At 37.6% G+C, this 25235-nt stretch overlaps 2 protein-coding genes across 2 annotated transcripts in view; both read right to left on the bottom strand.

The window, feature by feature from the left end:
• Nucleotides 1-1768: 1768 nt before the first annotated feature.
• On the bottom strand, nt 1769-5097 carry eif2s1a (eukaryotic translation initiation factor 2, subunit 1 alpha a). Its single transcript, XM_052145759.1, has 8 exons — nt 4953-5097; nt 4388-4635; nt 4233-4312; nt 3222-3373; nt 3013-3119; nt 2784-2881; nt 2423-2566; nt 1769-2278 (listed from the first exon to the last, which is right to left on the bottom strand). Exons 2-8 carry the CDS (start codon nt 4626-4628, stop codon nt 2153-2155), a joined length of 948 nt encoding a protein of 315 aa, XP_052001719.1. The 5' UTR covers nt 4629-4635; nt 4953-5097; the 3' UTR covers nt 1769-2152.
• Nucleotides 5098-6403: 1306 nt separating this feature from the next.
• Nucleotides 6404-25235, bottom strand: part of pals1a (protein associated with LIN7 1, MAGUK p55 family member a) — a 52032-nt gene continuing 33200 nt past the window's right edge. The window contains exons 7-15 of the mRNA XM_052146141.1: nt 19345-19506; nt 17653-17730; nt 17364-17547; nt 17141-17212; nt 16972-17043; nt 13179-13346; nt 12810-13012; nt 12620-12730; nt 6404-8610 (exon numbers count right to left, since the gene is read on the bottom strand). Of these exons, the coding sequence (XP_052002101.1) occupies nt 8434-8610; nt 12620-12730; nt 12810-13012; nt 13179-13346; nt 16972-17043; nt 17141-17212; nt 17364-17547; nt 17653-17730; nt 19345-19506 (1227 nt within the window). The 3' untranslated portion in view covers nt 6404-8433. The remainder of the gene's footprint in view (nt 8611-12619; nt 12731-12809; nt 13013-13178; nt 13347-16971; nt 17044-17140; nt 17213-17363; nt 17548-17652; nt 17731-19344; nt 19507-25235) is intronic.

Below are 25235 nucleotides of genomic sequence, written 5' to 3' on the forward strand. Positions count from 1 at the left end.
TGGCATGTACAGAGAGGAAGGGTCTTATCTTCCTGATATTGTAGAGTGTAAATCTACAAGATCTTGCAGTTTTTGAAATGTGGTCTGTGAAATTTAGCTCATCATCAATGGTTACCCCTAGATTTCTGACCGTTTTGGAAGGCGAAACTGTAGGTTTTAATTTACAAGTTATTTTTATTTAGATGTACTGATAATATACAGAATAAGATAATATTATTCTTTAAACGTCTCACCTTTTAAAAGTGCGTGCATAAGCGGTTTGTTCTGCTGCATCTGTACGGCGCGGCATGTGTTTGCTGCTACTTCCGGGAACTATTGAGAGGCTCCACGAGCCGCCATTGCTGTAAAAAAAAACGTTCCATTGGAGTCAATGGAGTTGTCGCAACTCTCTCTCTATATGGCTCTGACTCTGGGTATTGCCAAAGCCCGGAGACTACTAACGGAAACGGGAACTCCAGAAGAGGGTGGGGTTACTCCAGAAGGGGGTTGGCCCAAAGTTCGTTTAAGGCAAGTCAATCCACATAAAAGTACATTTCCGATCTACTTGAATGGGGAAAGATGGAAATCTCCAAAACGATTGGCCAATATTACGAACAAAGAACATTTCAAAACAGCAGTTCATTCTGACAATTTTGCTTCTTTAACATATTTCACGCATAAAAAACGCTATTTATAAGGCTGGTTCAGCTAATGCACATGCGCTTTCTTGAGTTGACTGATAAGCGATGTCTGTATCTAAAATGTGACTGTCCAAAAGGGGTGGGACTTATACCCTGGCTAGGGGCTCTGTATGTCTTTGCTGGCGGATTAGCGCTTGACCTGCAGCTATACCCTTTTCCCAAATTTGGCTCACATGATCTTCAGTCCATGCCGTACAATTTTAACATTGTATTTAAATGTCCATGCCAGGTGTAAAGGTGCCCTTGGTTTCTCACTCTATAAAAGACCATGTTTACATTAATGTAACTGGTTTCCATAAAACAAACTAGTATTTGACATGACCACTGAGAACACTGAAGAAAATGGCATAATTGTAATAGAAAGTTAATTCCTTCACTTTCCTATGTATTGTTTTGTATATGAATTCATAACAATTCTTCTAAAACACCAAATTCTTGAAGAGACCGATCACCCAAAAATGAAAATTCTCTCATTATTTACTCACCCACATGCCATCCCAGAGGTATATGACTTTCTATCTTCTGCAGAACACAAAGATTTTCAGAAGAATATTTCAACTCTGTAGGTTCATACAAGGCAAGTGAATGGTGGCCAGAACTTTGAAGCTGCAAATATCACATAAAAGCAGTATAAAAGTACTCAATACAACTTCAGTGTTTTGATGCATGTCTTCTGAAACAATGCAATAAAAGGAAGGACTAAAATATTAATCAGTTTCTCATTCACACCTAAAATATCACTTCTAAATACATAGATTTAACCAGTGGTGTCATATGGGTACCTTTGTGTGATTTTTGGAACGTCAAAGGTCTGGCCACCATGTACTTGCATTGTGTAGACATACAGAGCTGAGATATTCTTTTAATCTTGTTAAGCAGAAGTAATTAACATTTGGCATGACATGAGGGATGATAAAGTGATGGCGTGGGGGTTTCATTTTTGGGTGAACTATCTCTTTAAAATATTCACAAACGCATGGTACATTTTAGAAGGGCAGTATGTATGTTAATTAACATTTTTGATGGCATCCCATCAAAAACATAACACACGGGGCAAAAATACATGACAAATGTTTTTGAAACGATTGCATGTTTTAATTAGTTCAGAATCCACAAAAAAGATAGGCTCTGATAAACAGAAGTAAACTGGTTGATTGATATTATGGGGTTTTCAAGAATTTGTGAGGCACCTGGCCATTTAAAACAACCACATTTATGAAATAGTTTTTGCATTATTGCGGTTCTCAAAAGCAAAAATCCAGTTGTCATGAAAATAATTCCCTCCCAAAAGTCAACCAACGTCCATTAATGAAATCCTCTTCTTTTCCTCAATTTGCTCACAGTTCTGGTTATTATGAAACAGTTTTTCCATCAACTCTTTTTTCAGTCCTTGTGCTATGATGAACAATTCACTTCAACTCTTAAGTCCTCTGAATGATTATGACAATGCTGGTTTATTCTTTTTGGTGAAGCTAGTCATCAGCCTTGGCCTCCATCTCCTCTGCATCATCGTCTCCGTCCACCTCTGCATTCTCTCTCTCCAGTCGCTCTAACTGCCGAGCCAGTTCTGTCTCATCTGTGTCTGTTACGACTTTTGGCTGTAGGGGGTTAGAATATTGGAGCAAAGGTCAAATACTATATAGAAGAGAGATTAAGCAACAAACTGAACTACATTTTGTCAAGTGTTACTCTTATGAGAACTCATGAGCCAAAAAAAACAAAAAAAAACAACAAGTAATCACCTCCATCTGAATGTTGAAGACGCCTCTCTTCTCCTCAATCTTTTCTTTAATGGCAGCCATGGCCTGATTGAGCACAGAAAGGCCTTCTGTGCGTTCTAGTGTGGTCGTGGTCATAACATAGCGAGGAGGTGCAATCAAGTTGATCTGAAACAAAAGCAACGTAATAGTGAGCAAGTCTGAATGTGTGAAAACTACAAACATTGCATAATGAACTCAGCTGCAAATTTTCCATGCATGCCTAAAAAAAACACTAAAGTAACTCATATTTGGGCATATAATTTGTCAGAACCTTCACTTTTACAATCGAGTGTCACATATTCAAAGAACTGCATGTTGCTTCATATAAATCAAGAGTTCTTACCTTGATTGGCATGGCCTCTGTTGAACAGGTCAGCCCAGCCCGCAAAGCATCTTTAACTGCATCTATGCCTTCATAGCCATAGCAGGCCACCTCAATGTCTGTTGATGAAAACAGAAAACAAACATTTTAATGTTTAAACCAGATGATTATTAATACATGTTGTATACCTATGTTTATTAATACATGTTGGCAGAAAGTGTCAACTACAGTACAGATTGAAGACTGGCACCTGCTCTTATTTTGACGGCTTGTGGAGTGAGTCGTCTATTGATGTTATCAATCAGGACAGCCCTTTCCTCCTCTGTCAAATCCAGGTCATCTAAAATGGACTGATCTCTGCACAGAAAGTGCACATCTTTATGTAATGCACACAGTTTTTACACAAACATTGTTTCTGAAGATGGGTCATTTCAATATTTTGAGTGGCATTTTACTTACGACACTGCCTGCTTAAAGGCATCATAAGCGCCATATCCTGGCCGCTTGTATTTCTCGTCAAACACCCAGGCTGTTCGCTGGTACAGACTCTCTAACTGCTCATCTTTGGTGTACTCTAAAACTTCAGAGACATGCCTCAAAATGCTGTATACCTAAAAGACACACAGTCTATAAGATAATTTGCCCATGTTCACAACCAAGCCATAGATATTGATGTCACTAGGAAATTGTCCATTAACCCTCTGGGGTCGACGGACGCGACGGCGCGTCCTGCTGGATTTTTCCGTCATTACAGCGGAAACAACTTAAAATACTCCATTTTGGGGCATACAGATAAGTGTAAGACATCAAAGGGTCTACTTTTATTTGTGTACACTCACAATAACAACAAAACCTTGTGCTTTTGTAAAATAAAGAAAATAAAAAGTGTGAGCTTTCAGCAGTCTCTGTGTTCACGAGAATATTTCAGAAACACATCACTAAAATGAACTGAAACTCAGCGAATACTTATCACACAAACATGAAACATATGTCTTAAGAAAGCTTAAAATGTCTACTTTTAAATAAAACTATTCAAATTTAAAACAAATATTCTCCTGCAATGTAATCTGTATGAAACTAAGCGATGTAGTTTCTATTGGCTCAGCTAATTTATCTGTAATGTGATCACACCCACCAGCAGAGCGCACCATTCATATGCTAATGTGCTGAGACTATGAAATCAATAGGCAAACACCCCCGACTTTGTCTTAAAAACATATTTTCTGCTGATTTTTGGAGCTTTCAATTTTTTTTTACTTTCAATTCACTGGCATTGTGTGGACCTAAAGAGCGGAGATATTCTTCTAAAAATCTTCAGTTGTATTCTGCTGAAGAAATAAAGTCATACACATCTGAAATGTCATGAAGGTGAGTAAATGAGAATTATAATTTTTTGGTGAACTATCCCTTAAAAAATACACAACATTGAAGTCGTTTAGCAATGCAGAACTTGTGAGATGACATGCTTACAGTTTTAGATTTTGTGAACTTGTCTTCGCATTTAATGGCCTCTTCTGGGGACACTCTTCTTTTGGATAAATCAATGTAGCCTGGAGGAACATTGAAGTCACATGTTAAATGAAGCAACAGAAGAGAGAATCAAGAAAAATCTAAAAAATCCACACCTTTCTCCTTGTCCACACGAATGACCACCACACATTCATTTCGGCCGATCCGTATGAGTTTGTTGATGGATCTAATACGTCGTCTGGAGAGCTCGCTGAGCAGGATCATGCCCTCGATGTTGTTGTACTCTAACAGACTCACATAAGCGCCCATCTCCGCTATGGATCTTACATTGACCATAACTACATCCTCCACCTCTGGAAACCTGTGCTGGTAGAATCTACAGCTGAGCCCGGGCATCTTGAACCTAAAACAAAAACAAAGAACGTTTCAAAACCTAGTGATCATGATCAGGCTCACCTAAAATGCTTTCTAGGTAGGAAGCACACTAGCAAGTCAATGTACTAGTGTATTATCAAATGAGAAAACTCCTCAATTTAACGGCTACTTAAATATAAAACTGTGTAATATATTTGGCAAAGAAGAGTATATTTCAGGCTGGATGCATAAGAACAAGACATTGACATTATCATTTAAACACCTGGGAAAGTGTAAACTGACATGAGAAAAAAATTAACTAACTCACTACTTTCATCTAAAACAACCATAAACACTTTCACTCACCAATATATTCGATAAATGTTAACTGAAGTTCAGTTTTAGTGCTTTAATTTATTATGGAAATCCAAGTGCATAAATAAATAAGAAAAATGTTAGAAATATCTGACACTGTACACCCGTTTTACTGCTATTTCACCAGCATGTTAAACTTCAGCAGGAAGCGGAAGTTGGTCTTTTGTTCGACTTTGTCAGTTCTCAAAAGCTCTATGTCGCCATCTACTGTTTCGGAGCTCTCAGCGAGTTTCTTTTCTTTTCTGTTTTTTTTAAATCATGTTTATATTATGTAAAAGTAATAATTAGCACATTTGTATTGGGAATGCTTTATTTGTAATCAGCAAGAAAGCATGTTTTAGCTTGTTTGTAATTCTCCATTTTCATACTCATTGACATAATATAGCAATTAAAATAATCTTTACTGATAAATTATTTTAATTATTATTATTGGTTTAACGGCTCAAAGTAAATACAATCGCAATGCAAAAATACTTGACAAGAATAGGCACTGCGCTTTTAGGGTGACACTCTTAAAGTGACAGTTCACCCAAAAATGATCTCATTATTTACTCACCCTCATGCCATCCTATACGTGTATCACTTTCTTTCATCTGTAGAGCACAAATTTGTTTTTTTATAAGAATATTTCAGCTCTGTAGGTCCATGCAATGCAAGTGAATGGTGACCAAAACTTTGAAGCTCCATAAAGCACATAAACACAGCATAAAAGTAATATATACGACTCCAGTGGTTTAATCCATGTATTCTAAAGCAATCCAATCGGTTTCTGGTGAGAAAAGACCAAAATGTAACTCCTTTTTTACTGTACATCTTGCCAGTCTCTAGGCACAATCATGATTTCCAGCTTGATTACACTTCCTAGTGCTTGATGCATGCACAGAGCACTAGATGGCGCTAGAAAGTTTAATCAAGCTTGAAATCATGATCGAAAAGGAGACTGCGATCACGATTTGTAGTGGAAAAACTAGTTACATTTAGGTCTACTCTCATCCAAAACCATTTGGATCGCTTCAGAAGACATGGATTTAACCACTGGAGTCATATGGACTACTTTTATGCTGTGTTAATATGCTTTTGGTCACAATTCACTGGCATTGCATTGACCAACAGAGCTGAGATATTCATCTAAAAATCTTAATACACATCGGGGATAGCATGAGGGTGAGTACATGTCGAGAGAATTAATTTTTTTTGGTGAACACTCTCTTTAACAGACTTAGATGAGAAGCTTTATTCCAAAAGTAGCTATCTATCTATCTATCTATCTATCTAAAATTCAGATTCAGGAATGGGGCTTTGCTGATTCCATCCTTTAGCAAACTGGAAAGCTACTATTCTGAATTCAAATAAATGGTTGTACGTTGGACTGAATCTTAATTAAATAATAAAATTACCATAAAGTACACAGCGAAAGAGAAAAAAGACAAAGGCTCTATTAATCTGTGTTTTAATTAAATTGTATAATTCATACAAAAACAGTTCAGAAGGAAAGGTGATTCCTTTTTTTACATTCATTCATTCTACTTCATGTTCGCTGGCATGTAACTAAACCACATGAGACTGAAGCGATGGAAAGCAGGTTAATGACTCTGTCCACACTCAGAACAGAAAATAAAACAGAAAACCAAACTGTAGTGCACAAGTGTAAAAAACTTAAGGGTGTGGTTTCTAAGTGGCTGAACTATTCTGTAATTAAAAAAAAAAAAAAAAGGTTGTTTTCTACATACACTCTGATTATCTTGAGAAAAAAAAACAACAAGAGTAAAAACAGCTTCACGGGACAAATCTCTCAGTGGAAAACTTGCCTGCAATAACTCAGTCCTTCCTTTAAAAAGGGTTGTTTTCAATAATGCACACTTAGACTGAGCTTTCTGTCGATCATGATCAAGCGTTCCCTACTTCCAGCATTTGCTCTCAAGGGTCAAACAAATACATCATGCATTCACAAGCATCCGCTCAAGCATACACACATCTCTTCAACATGGAGCGGTTTCATATTTTTGATCTCTGAAAGTCATGGAAAATTAACATGTGAATCTCATGAAAACGTGAAAGCATTTCACCCCAAAATGGAAAACATATATCTAATGTTTGCATAAAGAAACAAAAGCCTATTTTTAAGACAATTAAGATTTCACATTGAGACAATTTCAATGGCCAAATGTTCTTAATACCACAAAGTGTCTGGATGTTTGTTTTTATAAATAGCCATTAAATCAGTACTACAAATACTACCATGATGTTTAGTTTTTTTTAATGTGACTGGCAAAAAATGTAATGTTCTAACACTAGTTTCTTTAAACCAATCTTATGTCTTAATTTCTTTCTTTTGATTTTAGGGTGAAACATGACACAGACATGTTCTTGACAGGTTTCAATGAGATCCACCCAAAGAATAGACCATGACCACAAGTTAAATCACAACCCAGCTTGCTCAAATTGAAAGCCTATGGGTAAAAATACAACAATCTTCCAATACAATTAAAGGAATTTCACTTGATCAAGAAACATAATTTTAAGTTCTGCATGAGTATTGACTAAGACTAAGCTGTGTGGACACTCAGATCGTGAACCTCACTGTATTGCTATCAAATATCGTTTACAATACTGGTTACACTTCTGAGTGCTGGAAGTGCATGTGAATACTGAGACAAGGGCACAGTTACATTCAGCAACTTAAAAGTAGCTCTTATTATAGATGTGGCCTTGCAAACTCTCAAAAAAACATTTAACCTGAAGTTGAACTATTTAACTCTGTCATAATCAGTGTTGGTTGCCATAGCAACACTGAGGCAGCGCCGCTGGGATTGAAGAGGCTTGGGTTCTGTTGCAGTCACATCAACATTCATCCCTTTTAGTGTTTTGGAAGCTTGGAAGAGTTGTTCAGATGTGACAGACACTGCACTTACTGCTGGATATCCTTGTAACATTGTACATTCCATGTTTAAGGTGACGAAGGAGAGAATAATAAAGAGTACAAACATCTTGTCTGAGTTTGGCAGAGCCCCTGTGACACTTGTCCAGAACAGAAATCTCCCCATCAGACTTTTAAAAGGGAGTTGCTTTCTTACAATTCAAACCCATCACCATGTTTTTCCATCTTTAAAAACACATACAGAATATTTACAATCATAAATAGTTATCAAAAGCATTATAGAAGCCCTAATTCTACTTCTGCACCAAGTGCTGGTAACTCTCTGGAATGTGGGTAATTGGACTCAAATACACACCATGATCATACATATGACATTAAAACTAATTTCCCTAGCCTGTTGACAGCACAGTGCAGACAGACACTTTTGTCAAGGTCTGAGGTGGCATACTGTCCTCATATTTAATTGTGTTGAATCTTGTAGTGTAAAAACATGGCCTAGCGTAAGCAGCATTCATTCAACTCTATGAAATCAGAGTGTAAGACTCTTCATTTACAACCGCCAGTGGATGGGTCAATGTCTGAGTGGGGTTCATCTCAGCGCAGCCAGGATGAAGGGACCCACTGAGGTTCAGTGTCTAGTTTATAGATGAGCCGGAGCAGCTCCGGGTAGGCCTTGTCTAAGTCGATGTTCACGATGGCAGCATCAAACAGGTGGCCATAGTTCTGCTCCATCTCCCGAGCCTTCTCAATGATGTCTCTCAGCTCCTCAGGCTGACACAAGAGAGAAGAACAAACCAGGTGTGAGATTATGTAGTGAAAATGAATGGATTTGTAGTCTAACACCATATCCTAACTCTATGCAAGGAATTTTATGCTTGCTTGATGTACATTTTAGTCCAGCTTGTCCAGAGTTTGGGGTGAGATAATCTGTTTATCTGGCAAAATGAGGATGAGGCTCGAGTTTGAAAACATAAAAAAAAAATGTTTTAGTTCTGTTTGGTACCACTAGAGGAATATAAATTACATACTTCACCTTTAACCCTTTAAGCTCGGAGGGTATTTTTAAAGATTTCCTGTTTCAGTGGCATACCCAAAATTAAAGGCTTATATCAAATAACAAAAAACAAACAAACAAGGAGGATATTTGGTATCATTGTAAAGAAAACTTTTTGAATTTTGTAATTATATAGATTATGATAAATATGATAAATTCTGAGACTCTCAGCCTATGAAACTGCTGGGGAAAAAAAAAAAAAAAAACTTGTGCCAAACAATTTACTTTTTCTTATTTTTCAGATTTGACATATATATATATATATATATATATATATATATATATATATATATATATATATATATATATATATATATATATATATATATATATATGTATATGTCAAATCTGAAAAATAAGAAAAAAGTAAATTGTTTAGCACAAGTTTTTTTTCTAATTTCATATTCATATATATATATATATATATCTAAGTGCAAGCAAGGTGGCTCCAAAAAACAGCTTTTTTTAGTTCCCGATTTTGTGTAAAATGTTGTGTTGATCCGACAAAAAAAATCAAGAGTTAAAGCATTTCAAAATAATTTATCCTAATGTCCAAAAACTTCTTCATGTGTCCAAAAGCCTCTCCAAACAAATAAAACACAAGAACTGTACATAAGAACTTATTACACATGCAAACACAACAATGACTAAAAGTTTGCATAGACATGATTTTAGTAAAGAAATTTCACAGAATGATTTTCATACTGTGCCATTTGAGTCATTATTGAGTCAAGTGTCATGTACTTGCCACCATCTCCTGGTGGCTATATGTAACAGTCACCAATAAAATGTCTCTGCCCAAATACGGATTAAATTTTGCACCAATCTGAATCCAATCCGATTGGTTTAGCATTCCATGATGCTACATAATTTCCGATGACGTCTGATACAGGAAATCTAACGTGTTTTCAACCAGATAGAAAGATGCGAGATAACCAGATGCTTCGTGGACATTGTGCTGTGTGTCAATTACACTATGTAACACAATTTTTGTCCCTGGGTAGTAAGTGATATTTCCTAATTGCTTAAGCCTCAAAAGTATAGAAAATGGCAATTATTCTCCACAAACGTGGCTTTTTTTTTTTTTTTTTTTTTTTTTTTAACCAGGACAGTGATATTTTGTTATGTATTTATTTCCAATGAGAAAACAGGCAAATGTGTCTTTTCCTTCACAAAGTCAGAAAAAACAATATATGAATCAAAATTAACATGTATTTATAATAAATACAAAAATGACTACAAAAGATTTAGATGCAAGTAGTTTTTCGAGATTTACGATTATACTGTAAATCACTTTCACGAATCAGCCCCCAAATGTAGTTTACCATCATTCTCGTTATACTGTCCTTGGTAGCGGCAGTCAAAGTCCAGTATATCTTGATGGAAGTGCTCGCCTCGCTCCGATGAGTACGCTCACATGTTCTCCTTGAAATTATCAAGATGAGCGTCAAGGATATGGACTTTGAGGGACATCCTACAGCCCATTGTGCCATAGTTCTTCACCAGTCTCAACCAGCTCTACATAGTTTTCGGCTTTGTGATTGCCCAGCAAGCCCTGAACAACTGCGACAAAGCTGTTCCAAGCCACTTTCTCCTTACAATTGAGCTTCTTTGGGAATTCATTGTACTCCAGGATCTTCTTTATCTGTGGTCCGACAAAGACACCGGCTTTGACCTTTGCCTAAAACAGCTTAGGGAAGAAATCTTGAAGGTGTACTTGAAGGCTGCCAACTCCTTATCTAGAGCTCTGACAAATTGTTTCATAAGGCCCAATTTGATGTGCAGTGGTGGCATCAGCACCTTCCGGGGGTCCACCAGTGGCTCCCACTTGACGTTGTTCCTCCCCACAGAGAACTCAGTCTGCTGTGGCCAGTCTTGCCTGTGGTAGTGCGCCTTGGTGTCCCTGCTGTTCAAAAGGAAAAGATATCAGGGAAGCTTGCCTTGGAGACCCATCAGGAATGCCACCATTTTGAAGTCTCCTATGACCTCCCAGCCATACTCATCATACTTCAAGGCGTCCAGCAAGGTATTGATGCTGTTGTAATCATCTTTGAGGTGCACCGAGTGAGCCAGGGGAATGGATAGGTACTTGTTACCATTATGGAGCAGCACGGCTTTGAGGCTTCTGGATGAGCTGCCAAAGAAGAGGCGCCACGCAGTCTGGTTAGTGGTGATTCCGATTGCCTCGAACAGACTGGTCACATTATGTCAGAAGCAGAGCCCATCTTGACGGGTGAAGAAGCTGGAAAAAGGCTGGTGACGCTTCATCTGATCTGTGACTTGCACACTTTCATCCAACAAGTTCCATTACTTGAGCCTAGACGTCAAAAGCTCGGCATTGGACTTGGTGAGACCAGGTCATTGAGGTATTTTTTGGTTGGGGAAGTATGGGTTTCTCTCCTCAGCTCCACATCTGAAATTGTCATCTGAATCTACAGCGTCTTCCTCACTCTCTGACTTGCTTCTCTCTTCTAAAGACAGCTGTTCTCTCTCTGGAGGAGTAGGTACGGGGAGCTCTTGGCAGTGTGGCATCGGGGCGATGGATGAAGGAAGGTCCGGATACGTGATAGTGGGTTCCCACCAAAGTGGTCAGTGGGTTCCCACCAAATTCTTGGGATAGTGAACTTCATGGCTCTCTTTTCCCCTCAGTACCATCCTACAAAAATACATTTATTTTACCCATGACTAATGTGTAAGAGATTCTCGCAACATTTTTCATATATGAAAATTATATGATAATTAACACATTTTATAAAATCTGAGCAACAATTGTCCATCTTACCTTCCAGATTTTTTTTGCAGAGCTCACAGGTGAAATGAGGTGCCCAGGGTTTGTCTTGATCCCCGACAGGCATACCAAAATATGTCTTGTAGGCCTCACACATCTTAGCAGATGCTTCCACGGAGTAGATTTTCACACTTGTCTTGATAATTTGGCTGCAGACATAGCAAAATGCGTCTGCCGGATGCTTGCAGCTGCTTGATGCCATCTCAGAAAAATGCAGATATGTATACAGGCAGCTGGAACTAAACTGAACTGGTGGGCTTAAGGCCCCTAAATTTATACTACTATTTATATTACTGGAAAGGTCTAGAAGTTACTCCAAACTGAATCTATCTGGAAAATAGGTAAATTTCAAAATATCACTCTCCTGGACACAAAAGCAAATTTTGTGGGGAATAATAGCCATTTTCTATACTTTTGAGGCATAAGCAATTAGGAAATAACACATACTAACCAGGAACCAAAAAAATTAATTAAGTTGTTACACAGTGTTATCTAATGATCTATGCATCCGATTAATTTCTGTGTGGGCTTGTTTGAACGATAAACGCCTCCGCACACTAACGCCTCCTCTAAGAAATGGTATGTGATATTTTATTTTCCGTTTATATTTTGTGAAGTTACAAGCGAAAATGCAGCATATAAGCAACACCTGTTCACATGAAACATAAATGTCAAAGATTTGTGTTGGTCAAGACTGCAGTTATTAATATTTTGACAGCCTGAAGGGCCCATCCGAGCTTAAAGGGTTACATCAAATATAATCTGACTGACTGTGATATTGTCACTTCACATTTATTTAAGTTATTCACATTTAGTAAGGACAGACCAATGATTTATTGCTCTAGTTGTCACGTTGAGACTGGTTAAGAAACTGTAAGACATGATGCTGAAGTACAATTTTTATATATATTGGCTTTTGCTAAAAATAAAACATTTACCTTTGGGTTTTTGTTATCTTTTGCTAAAAGGGCCCTCAATCGTTCCTGGGATGGGGGAGCGATGAAGATGACGTAGGGCTTGAGGTCCGAGCTGCGCAACACCTTTAAAGACTGATGAGAGACAAGATAATAGTGATTAATGAGCATTTATTGCCTTATAACACTTACCATGCTCTGCCGTTTCTCTCACCTGAGTGTGCAAACACAAGAGGCAAATTTTGCCAGTGTTGATAACCTGTCGGACCGAGTCAGTACTAGTGCCGTAGAGGTTCTTTTCAAACTCTCCGGACTCTATGAACTTCCCTGCCGCAGAGTCCATCTCAAAGGCCTGACGGGACACAAAGTGGTAGTCGCGACCGCTCATCTCATTATCGCGACGGTTTCGTGTGGTGTCTGTGACAGAGAGATGTTCTTGTTTAGGACATTATAGAAGAAAATCTGCAGACAAATTATAACTACTTTTTTGAAATAAGAAAAAAGTACTGCATATAAGAGAAGGTGATACAGTAAAAAGAAATTGATATTGACAGAAGTTGTCATACGTTTGTTTGATACTTACGAGGGACAGCACCAGCAAACCTGTCCGGCTCACTGGAAAGGAGTCTTTGTCTGAGCTCATTCTGCCCACAGTTGGGTGGGCCGATTAGAGCAATGGGCCGCTTTCGATTGGCTGGCTGGTGGTACAGTGCCATCTCTTCATATGTGAGAATCTCTTCATTATCAAAGTCTGCAGGGCAAAGCAAGAAAAAGGAGAGTGAGTTCAGGGTCTTTTTTGTGAAATATGTCTATACTCTTGAATTTAAGGTGGTGTGGTATAGCGGTAAAACGATCTGAGCTTGTAAAAAAGGTAGGGAAGCACTGATCATTTATAGTGGATATACAGTGCATCTGGAAAATATTCACAGCGCTTCACTTTTTCCACATTTTGTTATGTTACAGTCTTATTCCAAAATGGATTAAATTAATTATTTTCCTAAAAATTCTACAAGCAATACCCGTGAATGAAGTTTGTTTGAAATCTTGGTCACCTCCCTGACTAAGGCCCTTCTCCCCCGATCGCTCAGTTTGGCCAGGCGGCCAGCTCTGTTGGTTCCAAACTTCTTCCATTTACAGATGATGGAGGCCACTGTGCTCACTGGGTCCTTCAATGCCTGCAGACATTTTTCTGTACCCTTCCCCAGATCTGTGCCTCGATATAATCCTGTCTCAGAGGTCTACAGACAATTCCTTGGATTTTATGGCTTGGTTTGTGTTCTGACATGCACTGTTAACTGTGGGACCTTATATAAACAGGTGTGTGCCTTTCCAAATCATGTCCAATCAACTGAATTTACCACAGGTGGACTCCAATCAAATTGTAGAAACAGCTGAAGGATGATCAGTGGAAACAGGATGCACCTGAGCTCAATTTTGAGTGTCATGGCAAAGGCTGTGAATACTTATGTACGTGTGATTTTTTTACTTTTAATAAATTTGCAAAGATTTCTAATAAACTTCTTTAACTTTGTCATTATGGGATATTGTTTGTAGAATTTTTAGGAAAATATGTTTGAAAATATGCACAATGGTTTTTGATAATGACAACAGGACTATTCATAACTTATTTCATATCAGATGTAAGCATTTCACAATTAATGTAAAATGAATGTAATTTTACAGTGTGGAGCATACACGTATAACTGCAACATATTAGATCGGTATCATTTGAATGATAATGATCGGTGTTAAAATATCAGTGATCAATATCAGCCTCAAATTTCCTGATCAGTGCAGCACTTCAACAAGGAGCAATCCGTGAGATATCAAGTCAAGAGGTTTTTATTGTCATTTCCTTCAGAGTACAGGGAAGAAATTAAACAAAGTGTCTCCTGAGACCACAGTGCATAACATTTAACATATAACATGTCTTACAAGACAATCACAGGTAGACAACATGAATTAGTGCAACACTGAATACAACAGTGAATGCGAAAAAAAACAATGTGCATTATAAATAAGTATACTGAATACAACAATAAACAATGAATGCAGAACAATTCTGATGTGAGCAGGCACCCATACTGATTTGTGTGAGGCAGTGAACAAGCTCAGTCTGATGATGCTGTGACACACCGCCCCAGACCATGACAGACCCTCCACCTCCAAATCGATCCTGATCCATAGTACAAACCTCGGTGTAATGCTCATTCCTTTGACGATAAAAGCGAGTCCAACCATCACCCCTCGTGAGACAAAACCGTGACTCGTCAGTGAAGAGCACTTTTTGCCATTCCTGTGTGGTCGAGCAAAGGTGGGTTTGTGCACATAGGCGACGTTGTTGCCGGTGATGTTTGGTAAGAACCTGCCTTACAACCTCTCAGACTATTGCGGACAGTCTGGGCACTGATGGAGGGATTGTGCATTCCTGGTGTAACTCGTGCAGTTGTTGTTGCCATCCTGTACTGCTCCTGTGCAGGTGTTGTTACACGTGGCCTACCACTGTGAGGATGATCAACTGTTCTTCCTGTCTCCCTGTAGCGCTGTCTTAAGCGTCTCACAGCACGGACATTGCAATTTATTGCCCTGCCACATCTACAGTCCTAATGCCTCCATGCAGCATCCCTAAGGCACGTTCATGCAGATGAGCGGGGACCCGGAGCATCTTTCTTTTGGTGTTTTTCAGAGTCAGTAGAAAGGTATCTTAGTGTCCAAAAATTTTATAAGCGTGACCTTAACTGCCTACCGTCTGTAAGCTGTTAGTGTCTTAATGACCATTCCACAGGTGCATGTTCATGAATTGTTTATGGTTTATTGAACAAGCATGGAAAACTTTGTTTAAACCCTTTACAATAAATATCTGTAAAGTTATTTGGATTTTTACAAAATTATCTTTAAAAACAGTGTCCTGAAAAAGGGACGTTTCTTTTTTTGCTGAGTTTATATATAAAGGTAGCAGATGATTTCCAGTGTGTGTGTTTGAGTGTGTGGGGGGGGGGCTTCAGGCAGTGCATTTCAGTAGCCTGATCACCCGGGGGAGGAAATCGTTTCTCAGTCTTGTTTCTTGCTTTATTACCACTGATGTATCACCACTGAGCCTAAAGCAAGGCACTTAATGCCATGTCGCTTCAGGGGTATTGTCCCTGTATTAAGTGTACTGTTAAAACCAAAGTATACCGAACACTTAACGTCTGCGTACATTAGAGCGCGAGCCTGTCCAAGGATACTTCATATGACCATGCACGCAATTACAGGCGGTTGGCGCATGCACACTACAACTGCTATGAGATACTGGACTATTTCTCCTCAGGAGATTAGGCACATAAAGATGTCTTTATATTCCTTCACACTCAAGTTATACAAATGCAGGTATCTCCTGGCCTCCTCACACACGTGTTCCTGACGTGCACATGAACTATGGTTGTTTTCACATTCGTCTCCAGTTGTTAAGCAAAATTACCTTCTAGTGTCAGCAAGGTCTTAAATGTGAGTGTTGCCACCTTGTGGAACCACTAATGATTGCAAATGAATCCAGGCGCATACAAATTCTGCGTGTTCAAAGACGTGCAGTTAGAACAATCGGGCTGCGCCCATTCAGTGCTCGAGCACTCTGCTGATGACAAAATTTGCATCACACATCCTGTACATGGATGCTCGGCTTTAGTCACTTTGGCCACTGACTTGCGTTGTATGGATATATTCACCTCATATCTTTCTCAAAATATCTTTCTTAGTGTTCCGCAAAAGAAAGAAAGCATACAATGAACATGATTTATCATTTTTGGGTGATCTATTCCTTTAAGGAAGCACTGTATAATTAGGCTCGGTTAATTAGGCACATTTCAGTTAACCACATTTCTTAGGTGGTAATTACATAAGATGCTTTCTTGCTTTATAAAACAGCTAGACAGAACACAACAAAATAGAACATAGTTCTGGGGTCTTAAGACACAATATTTACCTTGACACGGAAAATGCAAATTTCTAGAAAATGCAACGCTTGTGGTAAAATGCTCAAAAAACTGTGTGAGACATGCCACAACAGCTAAAGACATCGGTCTGAATGTATTGGGGCTTGAAAGCAGAGAAATTTAAAGATGCAACCTTTCCGGGAGGGTTTTATAACACAAACTGTCTAACAGCTAAAGCACAGCATTTCAGCACACTAATTAAATCATGCAGCTAAAAATAAAAAAATCTAGATAAATGGTTGTCGGATGACTAATCGACCACCATGAAACATCCCTACCCTAGAGCTGGTGTTGAGAAAAAGTTGTTTAAAAAACTACTTTGAACTTTCAGAAGCCACTTTAACATCACTGGCACAATTTCACTCAGACGCTCCTCTGAATAGCAAAAACACTCATTGGACTCACCATCATTTTTGTTAGCATTGTATTGCATCTTCTTTCGCTTCTTCTTGTTCTTTTTAGCACACCAAAGTTTTCCTGACATAAAACAAGATTGGTGTTAACAAGAATTAAGGGGTAAACTATTGTACACCCAAGTGTTTATAAGTGTGTGTTCATACTCTGTAAACCTCACCAGCTTTTTCAGGCTCTTTATCCTCTTCTATGGTTTGCTTCATTGCCTCTCTCTGCTGCTGGAAGCTTTTGCCTGGATAAAGAGACAAAAAGGACATCTAAATGTGAAAGCTACAGTCATATATTTCAGAGTAAAAAATATCCCTCAAAAGGTCAATATCTGTGAAATATTTCAACAAAGAAAAGTTGCAAATAGTTCTAATGAAGCCTGTGGGCTACAGTACCAGGGACCAAGCCAGCAAGAGGCTGGTTGTCTTCATCCCCATCTCTGTAGGCCTGCCACCAGTTGGGGTCATCTTGGCTGATGATGTGGAGGATATCTCCCTTCTGAAAGCAAAGACCGAGCTCTCGACATGGTACATAGGGGTCGTCAGAGGGGTCATAGTCAAAATGTGCTTTCACATGCACCTGAGTGAAGAAATATGAGTAAATTTATGTACTGTTTTTATTGCATGAATGTACCAAACATTTTATTTACTAATTTATGAGATGAGTTTAGATAGTTGGCCTCACCACTGTCTCTTTAATGGGAGGTGGTTTGATCTGTAGGCTGGGGATCAGAACGAAGGTCAGTACTCCATGCATGTCCGCCTGCGAATAAAGGGGTAAAAGAGCATTATAAATGCTGTCATGAATGTCCCATATAAGGTTACAGAATCATACAACATTTAAAATTCACTTACACAACCTGAATGCATTTATATCTTTGGTTTCTCGCTCTAATTACACCTTTCTTTTATCTCATCTCTTTGATGTACAGCGGGGTCTAAAAGCCTGAGACTACTAAGGCTGTCAAACTAAAATTTGAATATTCATTGAATTTAAGATTAAAATGCATATTCGAATGCTAAAATAAGCATTTGAAAATTTGGATGTGTGCCAAGCACTGATGATGAATTTCTGGCTGTTCAGACTGATCGCATTCTTAAGCTAAAACAGACGCAGTGTAATGAAAAAACAGATGAGTCTCAAAACACGTTTTACAGACTGAATTTCCTTTTAAATTGACACAGAATTGTAAAAATGCATTAGTCCTGCACAAGACACTGGAAAAACAGAGAGAAATGGTGCAACAGTCAAAGACGTACATCTAGCACATGCTTGCAATGGAAAAAAACTGACACGTTCAGAGCGAATGGCCCCTTAGGAAGAGATTTTTGCCAGTTGTGTCTTGGCTATGCCTTGCTTGCTCTTATAAGCATCTTACTACATGAGTTACATACATACAAAATAGATTTTATGAAAAACAATGTGGTACCACCGATATTATGAAGCTTGAGTCCGTGATTGTACCATGACACCAGTAGAGACTCCTGCACAACACTAAGTTAACATAGAACTGTTTATTGAAGTGTTTCTTTTCTCATTTTACTTTTTGAGACATCCGCTGAGGCAAGTCACTACGACACCACAAGGACTTAAAGCGCATTGGGAATCGGGCATTCCAAATTAGGGAGAAAAGGGAAGAAAAAAAAAGATGCAAAAAACAGATGTCTTCTAGATTTTTCCTCCTACCTGAAATAATGTCGTTGAAATATTTCCCAAAATTCGAATTTCAGTTAAAAAGTTGTATTTAGTTTCACAGCCCTGTTGACTACTAGTTATATTTTGCCATTTTCTACTTTCATAATTTTTTTTATTGCAAATTATATTATCACCATAACAATTTGAGTGAAAAGAAGAACTGAAAAATGTAAATGAATATTACAATTTATGAGTATTTAGTATGTCCCTTTTCTGCTTTAATAACAACATGAACTCGAACTGGCATGGAATCCACAACTTTATACAAAGCTTGATGATCCATGTTAAATCTGAATGATCCACGAATGTTCCAAAGATCATCATCAATGGAAGCAAGGAAATGGCCAACGGCCGATATAAATGCCGATAAACAATTTACACAAAATTTCTAAAGTAAAACAAACATAATATTTACTCAAATTTACATAAAACTTGAAATAAAGTGTTGACTTCTATTGGAAGATTTTGGAACTGACATTTTTGGAACTGACTGTTATTCATCGAACTGGCCAATATATTGGTCTATCACTACTAGAAATAGTAGAGAATCTTGATTATTTCTTCATTTTACATCATAATGTTTCTGAAGGTTTTCAAAATCCTTGAACTTTGTAAAATCCCAGATTTTCAATGTGGACTCAGAGGGACTACAGTGGGTGTCCAGAAGCCTCTTTCTTTTACCAGTATGTCGAAGACTTCGTTGACGTCTTTGCCGCGGATCTCCACACCATTGATTTCCAGTATCTCGTCTCCTTCATGCAGCAGGCCACTGTGTTCTGCCGCCCCTCCTTTTACAATGCGGCTGATGACCACACTGTCCATGTCGTTTCTCACAGTTGCTCCCTAAACAAATACACTTACAGATTAATGATCCAGTAAATTAACTTAATGGGCTCAGGTTTTTTCTTTTCATTCTTTATTCATTCACTATATTAAAGGGGCTACTTTAAAAAAAATATATCCAATTAGGCATGTGACGTGTCAAATGTTCACATAATAATTGCTGAAGCTTTTATCATGGTATAGAATTACATTACAAAAGCAGATTGAAAGATAAACAAACTTTATTGTTGTTCTCTTTAGAACAAGTTTAATTACTTTTTTCAGTAACAAACTGGTCTTTTAAATTAACAGAACTTTGAAACCAATCTGAAACATTAAAAAAATGTAACAATTAACCTTAAAAAATGCTTTTTATAAATAATGCTAAGGTGGATTTTCAATCTTTGCAATTATCAGTTTTTATTAAAAATAACTATCCAGTGTAAAATATGTTCAAATGGATATAAAGCATTCTTAGATTTAAATGTGGATGCATGGAGGATTCGATGTTCAGAGCATCAAGCGCCCCCTGCAGGAATAAAACATCCTAGACAGTCAGTGGTTGACAACGTGCAATTTTGGTCTGTAAGACTGAAGCCCACACAAAACTTTCATATGAATTTAGATAACATTAAATATATAACATGAGTCATTTGTGGAGTCAGAGATGTTAAATGTGTCCAAAGAAATTATCAGTTGTTTTTCAGATAAGAATTGTAATTTTCTGAAAGGGTAAATTTCTTCTGAAACATTTTTCTGAATGTTTGATATGATACAGTGTATAATTATTTTCAATTCATGTGAAACTGAAGCTTAAACACACAAATATCTAAATATAACAGAGGATAGATATACCAGAATCATATCCATCAAAAATGTACTTAAATCGGCTGTTTGGCACCATTTACATTACTGACTGAAGACGGCAGATGTAAAACAAGCAGACAGACGTCATAGAAAGAAACATCCTACAAATTGGACAGGATGCTCCACTAGTCATCCAACAACAAGCTAGTAAGTTTAATATTTTTAGCTGTGTTGATTTTTAAGTGATGAATTAAAGATGACACTTTTTGTATTGTTTAAGCGTGCTGATAGCATGTGGTGCATTGCTATTGTATTTACTATCAGCGAGTAAAACTTGAAAAGTTGCGTCTTAAATAGTCCTCATTATTTAAAGCATTGCTTCTGTAAAATTTCACCGCATTCAACAATAAACCACAATTTTTGTCATGATCAGACTTTAAATTGCCTATGTAAGCAATGTTCCCAGTATTATGCATAGTACAAAGGTTTATTTGTAAGGTGTTGTGGAGACTATTTAGAGTCTTTTGCCGATCCTTTATGTTGGGGTGCCTGACAGAACAACAGATTGCCTTAATACACTGATGCAGAAGAAAAAACTGTTGAATGCCATGAACAACATGTTGTGCACACACAATAATCTTAAATGGACACTTTTGAAGCACTCTGCTTACATTATCACATCACTGTGCTTGGGATGCGCATAAGCGGTGTTGTGCCCTATATTGGAGTGTCTCTTATTATCTCCTATTTTATTTTATTTATTTATCTATGTGTATTCATCAGCGTTCTTATTATAGGGCTTTCCTTAGCATCCACATATACCCCAAAAATATGTCCACTTAGATCAGGGGTGCCCAATACGTCGATCGCAAAGGCAATGCTGGTAGATCGCACAAAATTTAAATGTGCTTTCGTTAAATTTTTATAAAAATAAATATAATGTCTTTCCGTCTTTTAGTTTCTGTCTGACTTGAACTTGACGAGTAAATTTTGACCAGCCGAGATTTTTGTTTATTCAGTTGCCATGACAACTAGGTTTGCACTCTCCAAGGGCTTCTGAGAACAGAGCGCAAAATTGCAAAGCTAGCAGTGTTTGAGACTAGCTACCAGCAGCTACTGTCTGATTATGCAAAACTGTTTGATTCCACTCAGTGCAAGTCATCAGAATAAGGTAAATGCCCTGTCTATTGTAATCTATTGTGCTGTAGGTGTGTTGGGTTTAGTGTTAAAACTGGATGATATCAACATTGAACATTATTTAATTTTTTTTAAATGATTTGAAGATGAATTCCATGTAGGGATAAATGCAGTAGTCCCAACAAGCATTTTTTTATTTTTTTTTAAATGAAACAGTTTTTTTAGTTGGTAGATCTTATTGAGTTGTTCATTTAAATGTAGATCATCACGCAAAAAAGTGTGGGCACCCCTGACTTAGATGTTCAATTGTAATATGATATGCATTTTGTGCATCAGTGCTGTTGCATAATAAGAAAATGTGCAAATAATCGTAAAACCTTAAACGTTTTTTCTTAGACTGTAATCTAACTGTCAAAAACTCACACCGCAGCATCCCTACATGAATATCCTTTATTTATCTGTGTATTACTTTGAACTGTTATTATGAATTGTATAGTGAAACATTACAACCCCCAAAGAATGCATGTTTTATTCAGGATAACAAGATAGTTTCTAATATGTACTAGGGCTGAAACGATTAGTCGTCATTATCGAGAACGACAATAAAAAAAATTTACAAAAAAATGTCAGTGTCGAATAATCGTTTGATCTAATTTAATGTAACGCGGGAACACATTAAACTAATGACGTGCGAGAGCAGCACTGCAGTTCACGACTGACTGAGGAAGAATTACACAGATCACCATCCAGATGCACTAAATGTTCCAAACAGCTTCAGGTGATGTAGATCACAAAGTTCAAGGGAATTACACAAAAATACAAAATAAGTAAATACAGAAGCACTGTCGTTGTGGAATAAGTGGAGTCAGAGCTATTTAAAAGAAACATCATGGCGTTACAACTTAAATGCAGATATTTTTAATGCATTATATATAGCTTTATTAAAGTTCAAATAATATGGATGTAGGTCATCTAATTAACTACAAACTCCTACTCCGGCATTTCACTGTGCGGTCAGCACCTCTTCCATTATATCTCCCGATATAAGGGGGAGAGACTGAAACTGCACCCGGCTGATACATACTCTGTCGCAGGGATGCTCGTCCCTCGAGCCCGCACATGCACTTTCGCTTGCTAAAGCGCATTTATGAAGTGATGGCTCGCGACTTATTGAATCATAATATATGTCACTGTGCATTTCTTGTTGTGAAGAAATATGTGGCAATACACAGCTTTATTAATAAGAGAGAGTTAAAGGATGGATTGAAATGAACAGAAAGGTGAGAGAGACACTGAAACAAAATACGTTTTTGATTTGTTTTGGCTCGTTTTCCAATATAATAATCTAAAAGTCCTTTAAAACAACATACATCAGATATACTGCAGAAGAAAAAATTGTTATCTGAAAATGTTGAATATAATATAAAATATTTTAAAATATCTAAAAATCCTTTAAAAAAAAAAAAGATGCATTCACCTGAGAAGCAGCATATTAGATATTTAGACTTGCTTTTAGAGAATAGATCTTGAAAATGTGTATATTTTGTCTTTAATGCACTCTCAGAAGTATAACCAAGTAAAAATGACTTTTATACAAAATACACTTATATTTAAGATTCATTCTCTTAAAGCAAGTCTAAATATCTTATATGTTGCTTCTCAAGTAAATATATCTTGTTTAAAGGATTTTTAGACCATTTTAAAACGAAAACAAGACAAAAACACTTAAGAATAGGTTGTTTTTTTTACAGTGAATTTCTTTAAGTCTTTTCCCCCTTTAATTCAGTGAATGTCATTTAAAGGTATTTTTAAAAGATGATTTTGTCCTCTTTATTGTTAGTAAGCACATTTAATACAACCTTTTAAATCTGGACACAAGCTGAATAATCGGTTAAGAGCTAATGATTTATCATTGCAATAATTGCCTGAATAGACGAATAATCGTTTGATTAATCGATTATCAAAATAACCGTTAGTTGCAGCCCTAATATGGACATAAGTTTATTGTATGGCAACGTACAATTGCGTTGCATTCCAACTTGAACTTAATATTGAAATCATAATTGTGCCACATTGCCATTATACATTACAAGACTAATTATTAGCTGATTTCAACTGTATTTTAGTTGTTACTAGAAGATGCAAACTTTATGGTGTAGCTAGCAGAATTTTAGAAAACTACCCTTTGTCCACTTGAAAGCAAACTAATTTAAGCAAACATTATCTGCATATGGCAACAAAAGTTCATTTTCTTTGTCATCATAGCTGCCACTTAGCTACCGTAATTTCCGGACTATTGAGCGCACCTGAATATAAGCCGCACCCACTGATTTTTAAATAAAATATTATTTTGAACATAAATAAGCCGCACCTGTCTATAAGCCGCACGTGCCTACCGGTACATTGAAACAAATGAACTTTACTCAGGCTTTAACGAAACACGGTGTGGCAGCGGGGCGTGGTCAAGCGCCGTCCGAGAGAAAAGCGGTAAGGGCGCTTACACCTGAGCTAAATTATGTCTAACACCGGTGTCTAATTTCAGTAAGCATGGGGAGAGCGGCATAAAAAGGCAGCAGCCACAGAGCTGAGAGAGTGACACACGTCAGTCTAGTGTTGGCGCATAGAAGAATTGAGAAACTTTATAAAATTGATTGTAAACATTGCTGTGGCCATTAAAAGCCTTACCTGGAACGTCAAGTGCCCTGCTGAAAACTGTCACACTGGTGCCCGTGTGACAGTTTTCCCAAGAAGGACACGTGAAGCAGGGCACTTGAAATTAGACACCGGTGTTAGACATAATTTAGCGCAGGTGTAAGCGCCCTTACAGCTTTTCTCTCCCGGACGGGCGCTTGACCACGCCCCCGCTGCCACACCGTGTTTCGCGCTCGATTTAATCTAAACAGTAAACAAAAAAAGTTGTTTTGACCTTAACCCGTTCGGCAATTTCATTGGTCTAATGAAAGCTTCACGCCGCCAAAAAACTGAGCACATCACAGAATGTTTTTTTTTATTTTTTTTATAAAATTTGAAAGCGGGAAAATCCATACATTAGCCGCGTCATTGTATAAGCCGCGAGGTTCAAAGCGTGGGAAAAAAGTTGCGGCTTATAGTCCAGAAATTACGGTAGTTGTTTCTTAGAGTGTTGTCTCTCAGTTTTCAAAAACAGTTTGGAAAAACTAGCAGAACTGTCATAACTTGCATTTATCTAATTGAATTGCATGGGATGATTGTCCTGCAGATGAGCGAACAAGTTTCAGATGTTTCCTTGTTTCGCTGCCACTTTCCTGCCACATGTTTTACACAAAGGTTTACACAAAGATCTTCGACCAACAATCCCTCTACATTTTTATGAACCCAAAATACTTACACACGTCCGACTTTAACCTAGAGGGTCGGCTGCGGTCCTCCTTCAGCCATGGTTCTGTCCATGCTGGATTTGCTTACATCAAAGTGCGCATGTGTCATTTATGCAACATACACGCATTGTTGTGAAACTTGATTAATTAATGGGGAAAAAAACTTTGCAATCAGAATTATTTTTATAATTTGGCTAAAAGGTTATCTAGAATTATTTACATGCCCAAGATAACAATATTGTGCATGTTAAATACCTTGATAAATCTTATTACCGAATACCATCACATGCCTATATCCAATATGCTTCAGTTACGTCACAGCCATGAACCATGATTTGCTACATACTAATGAGTTGCAGGCGATACTAGGGGGACCTTTTTTAGAGAGCATTTTATTGAAACAAACTCTAATTTTGATTTTGTATGGTTTTTAAGCTAAAATACAGACCA

Source organism: Xyrauchen texanus, chromosome 16 (genome assembly GCF_025860055.1).
Source record: "Xyrauchen texanus isolate HMW12.3.18 chromosome 16, RBS_HiC_50CHRs, whole genome shotgun sequence".
In the NCBI taxonomy this organism is placed as follows: Eukaryota; Metazoa; Chordata; class Actinopteri; order Cypriniformes; family Catostomidae; genus Xyrauchen; species Xyrauchen texanus.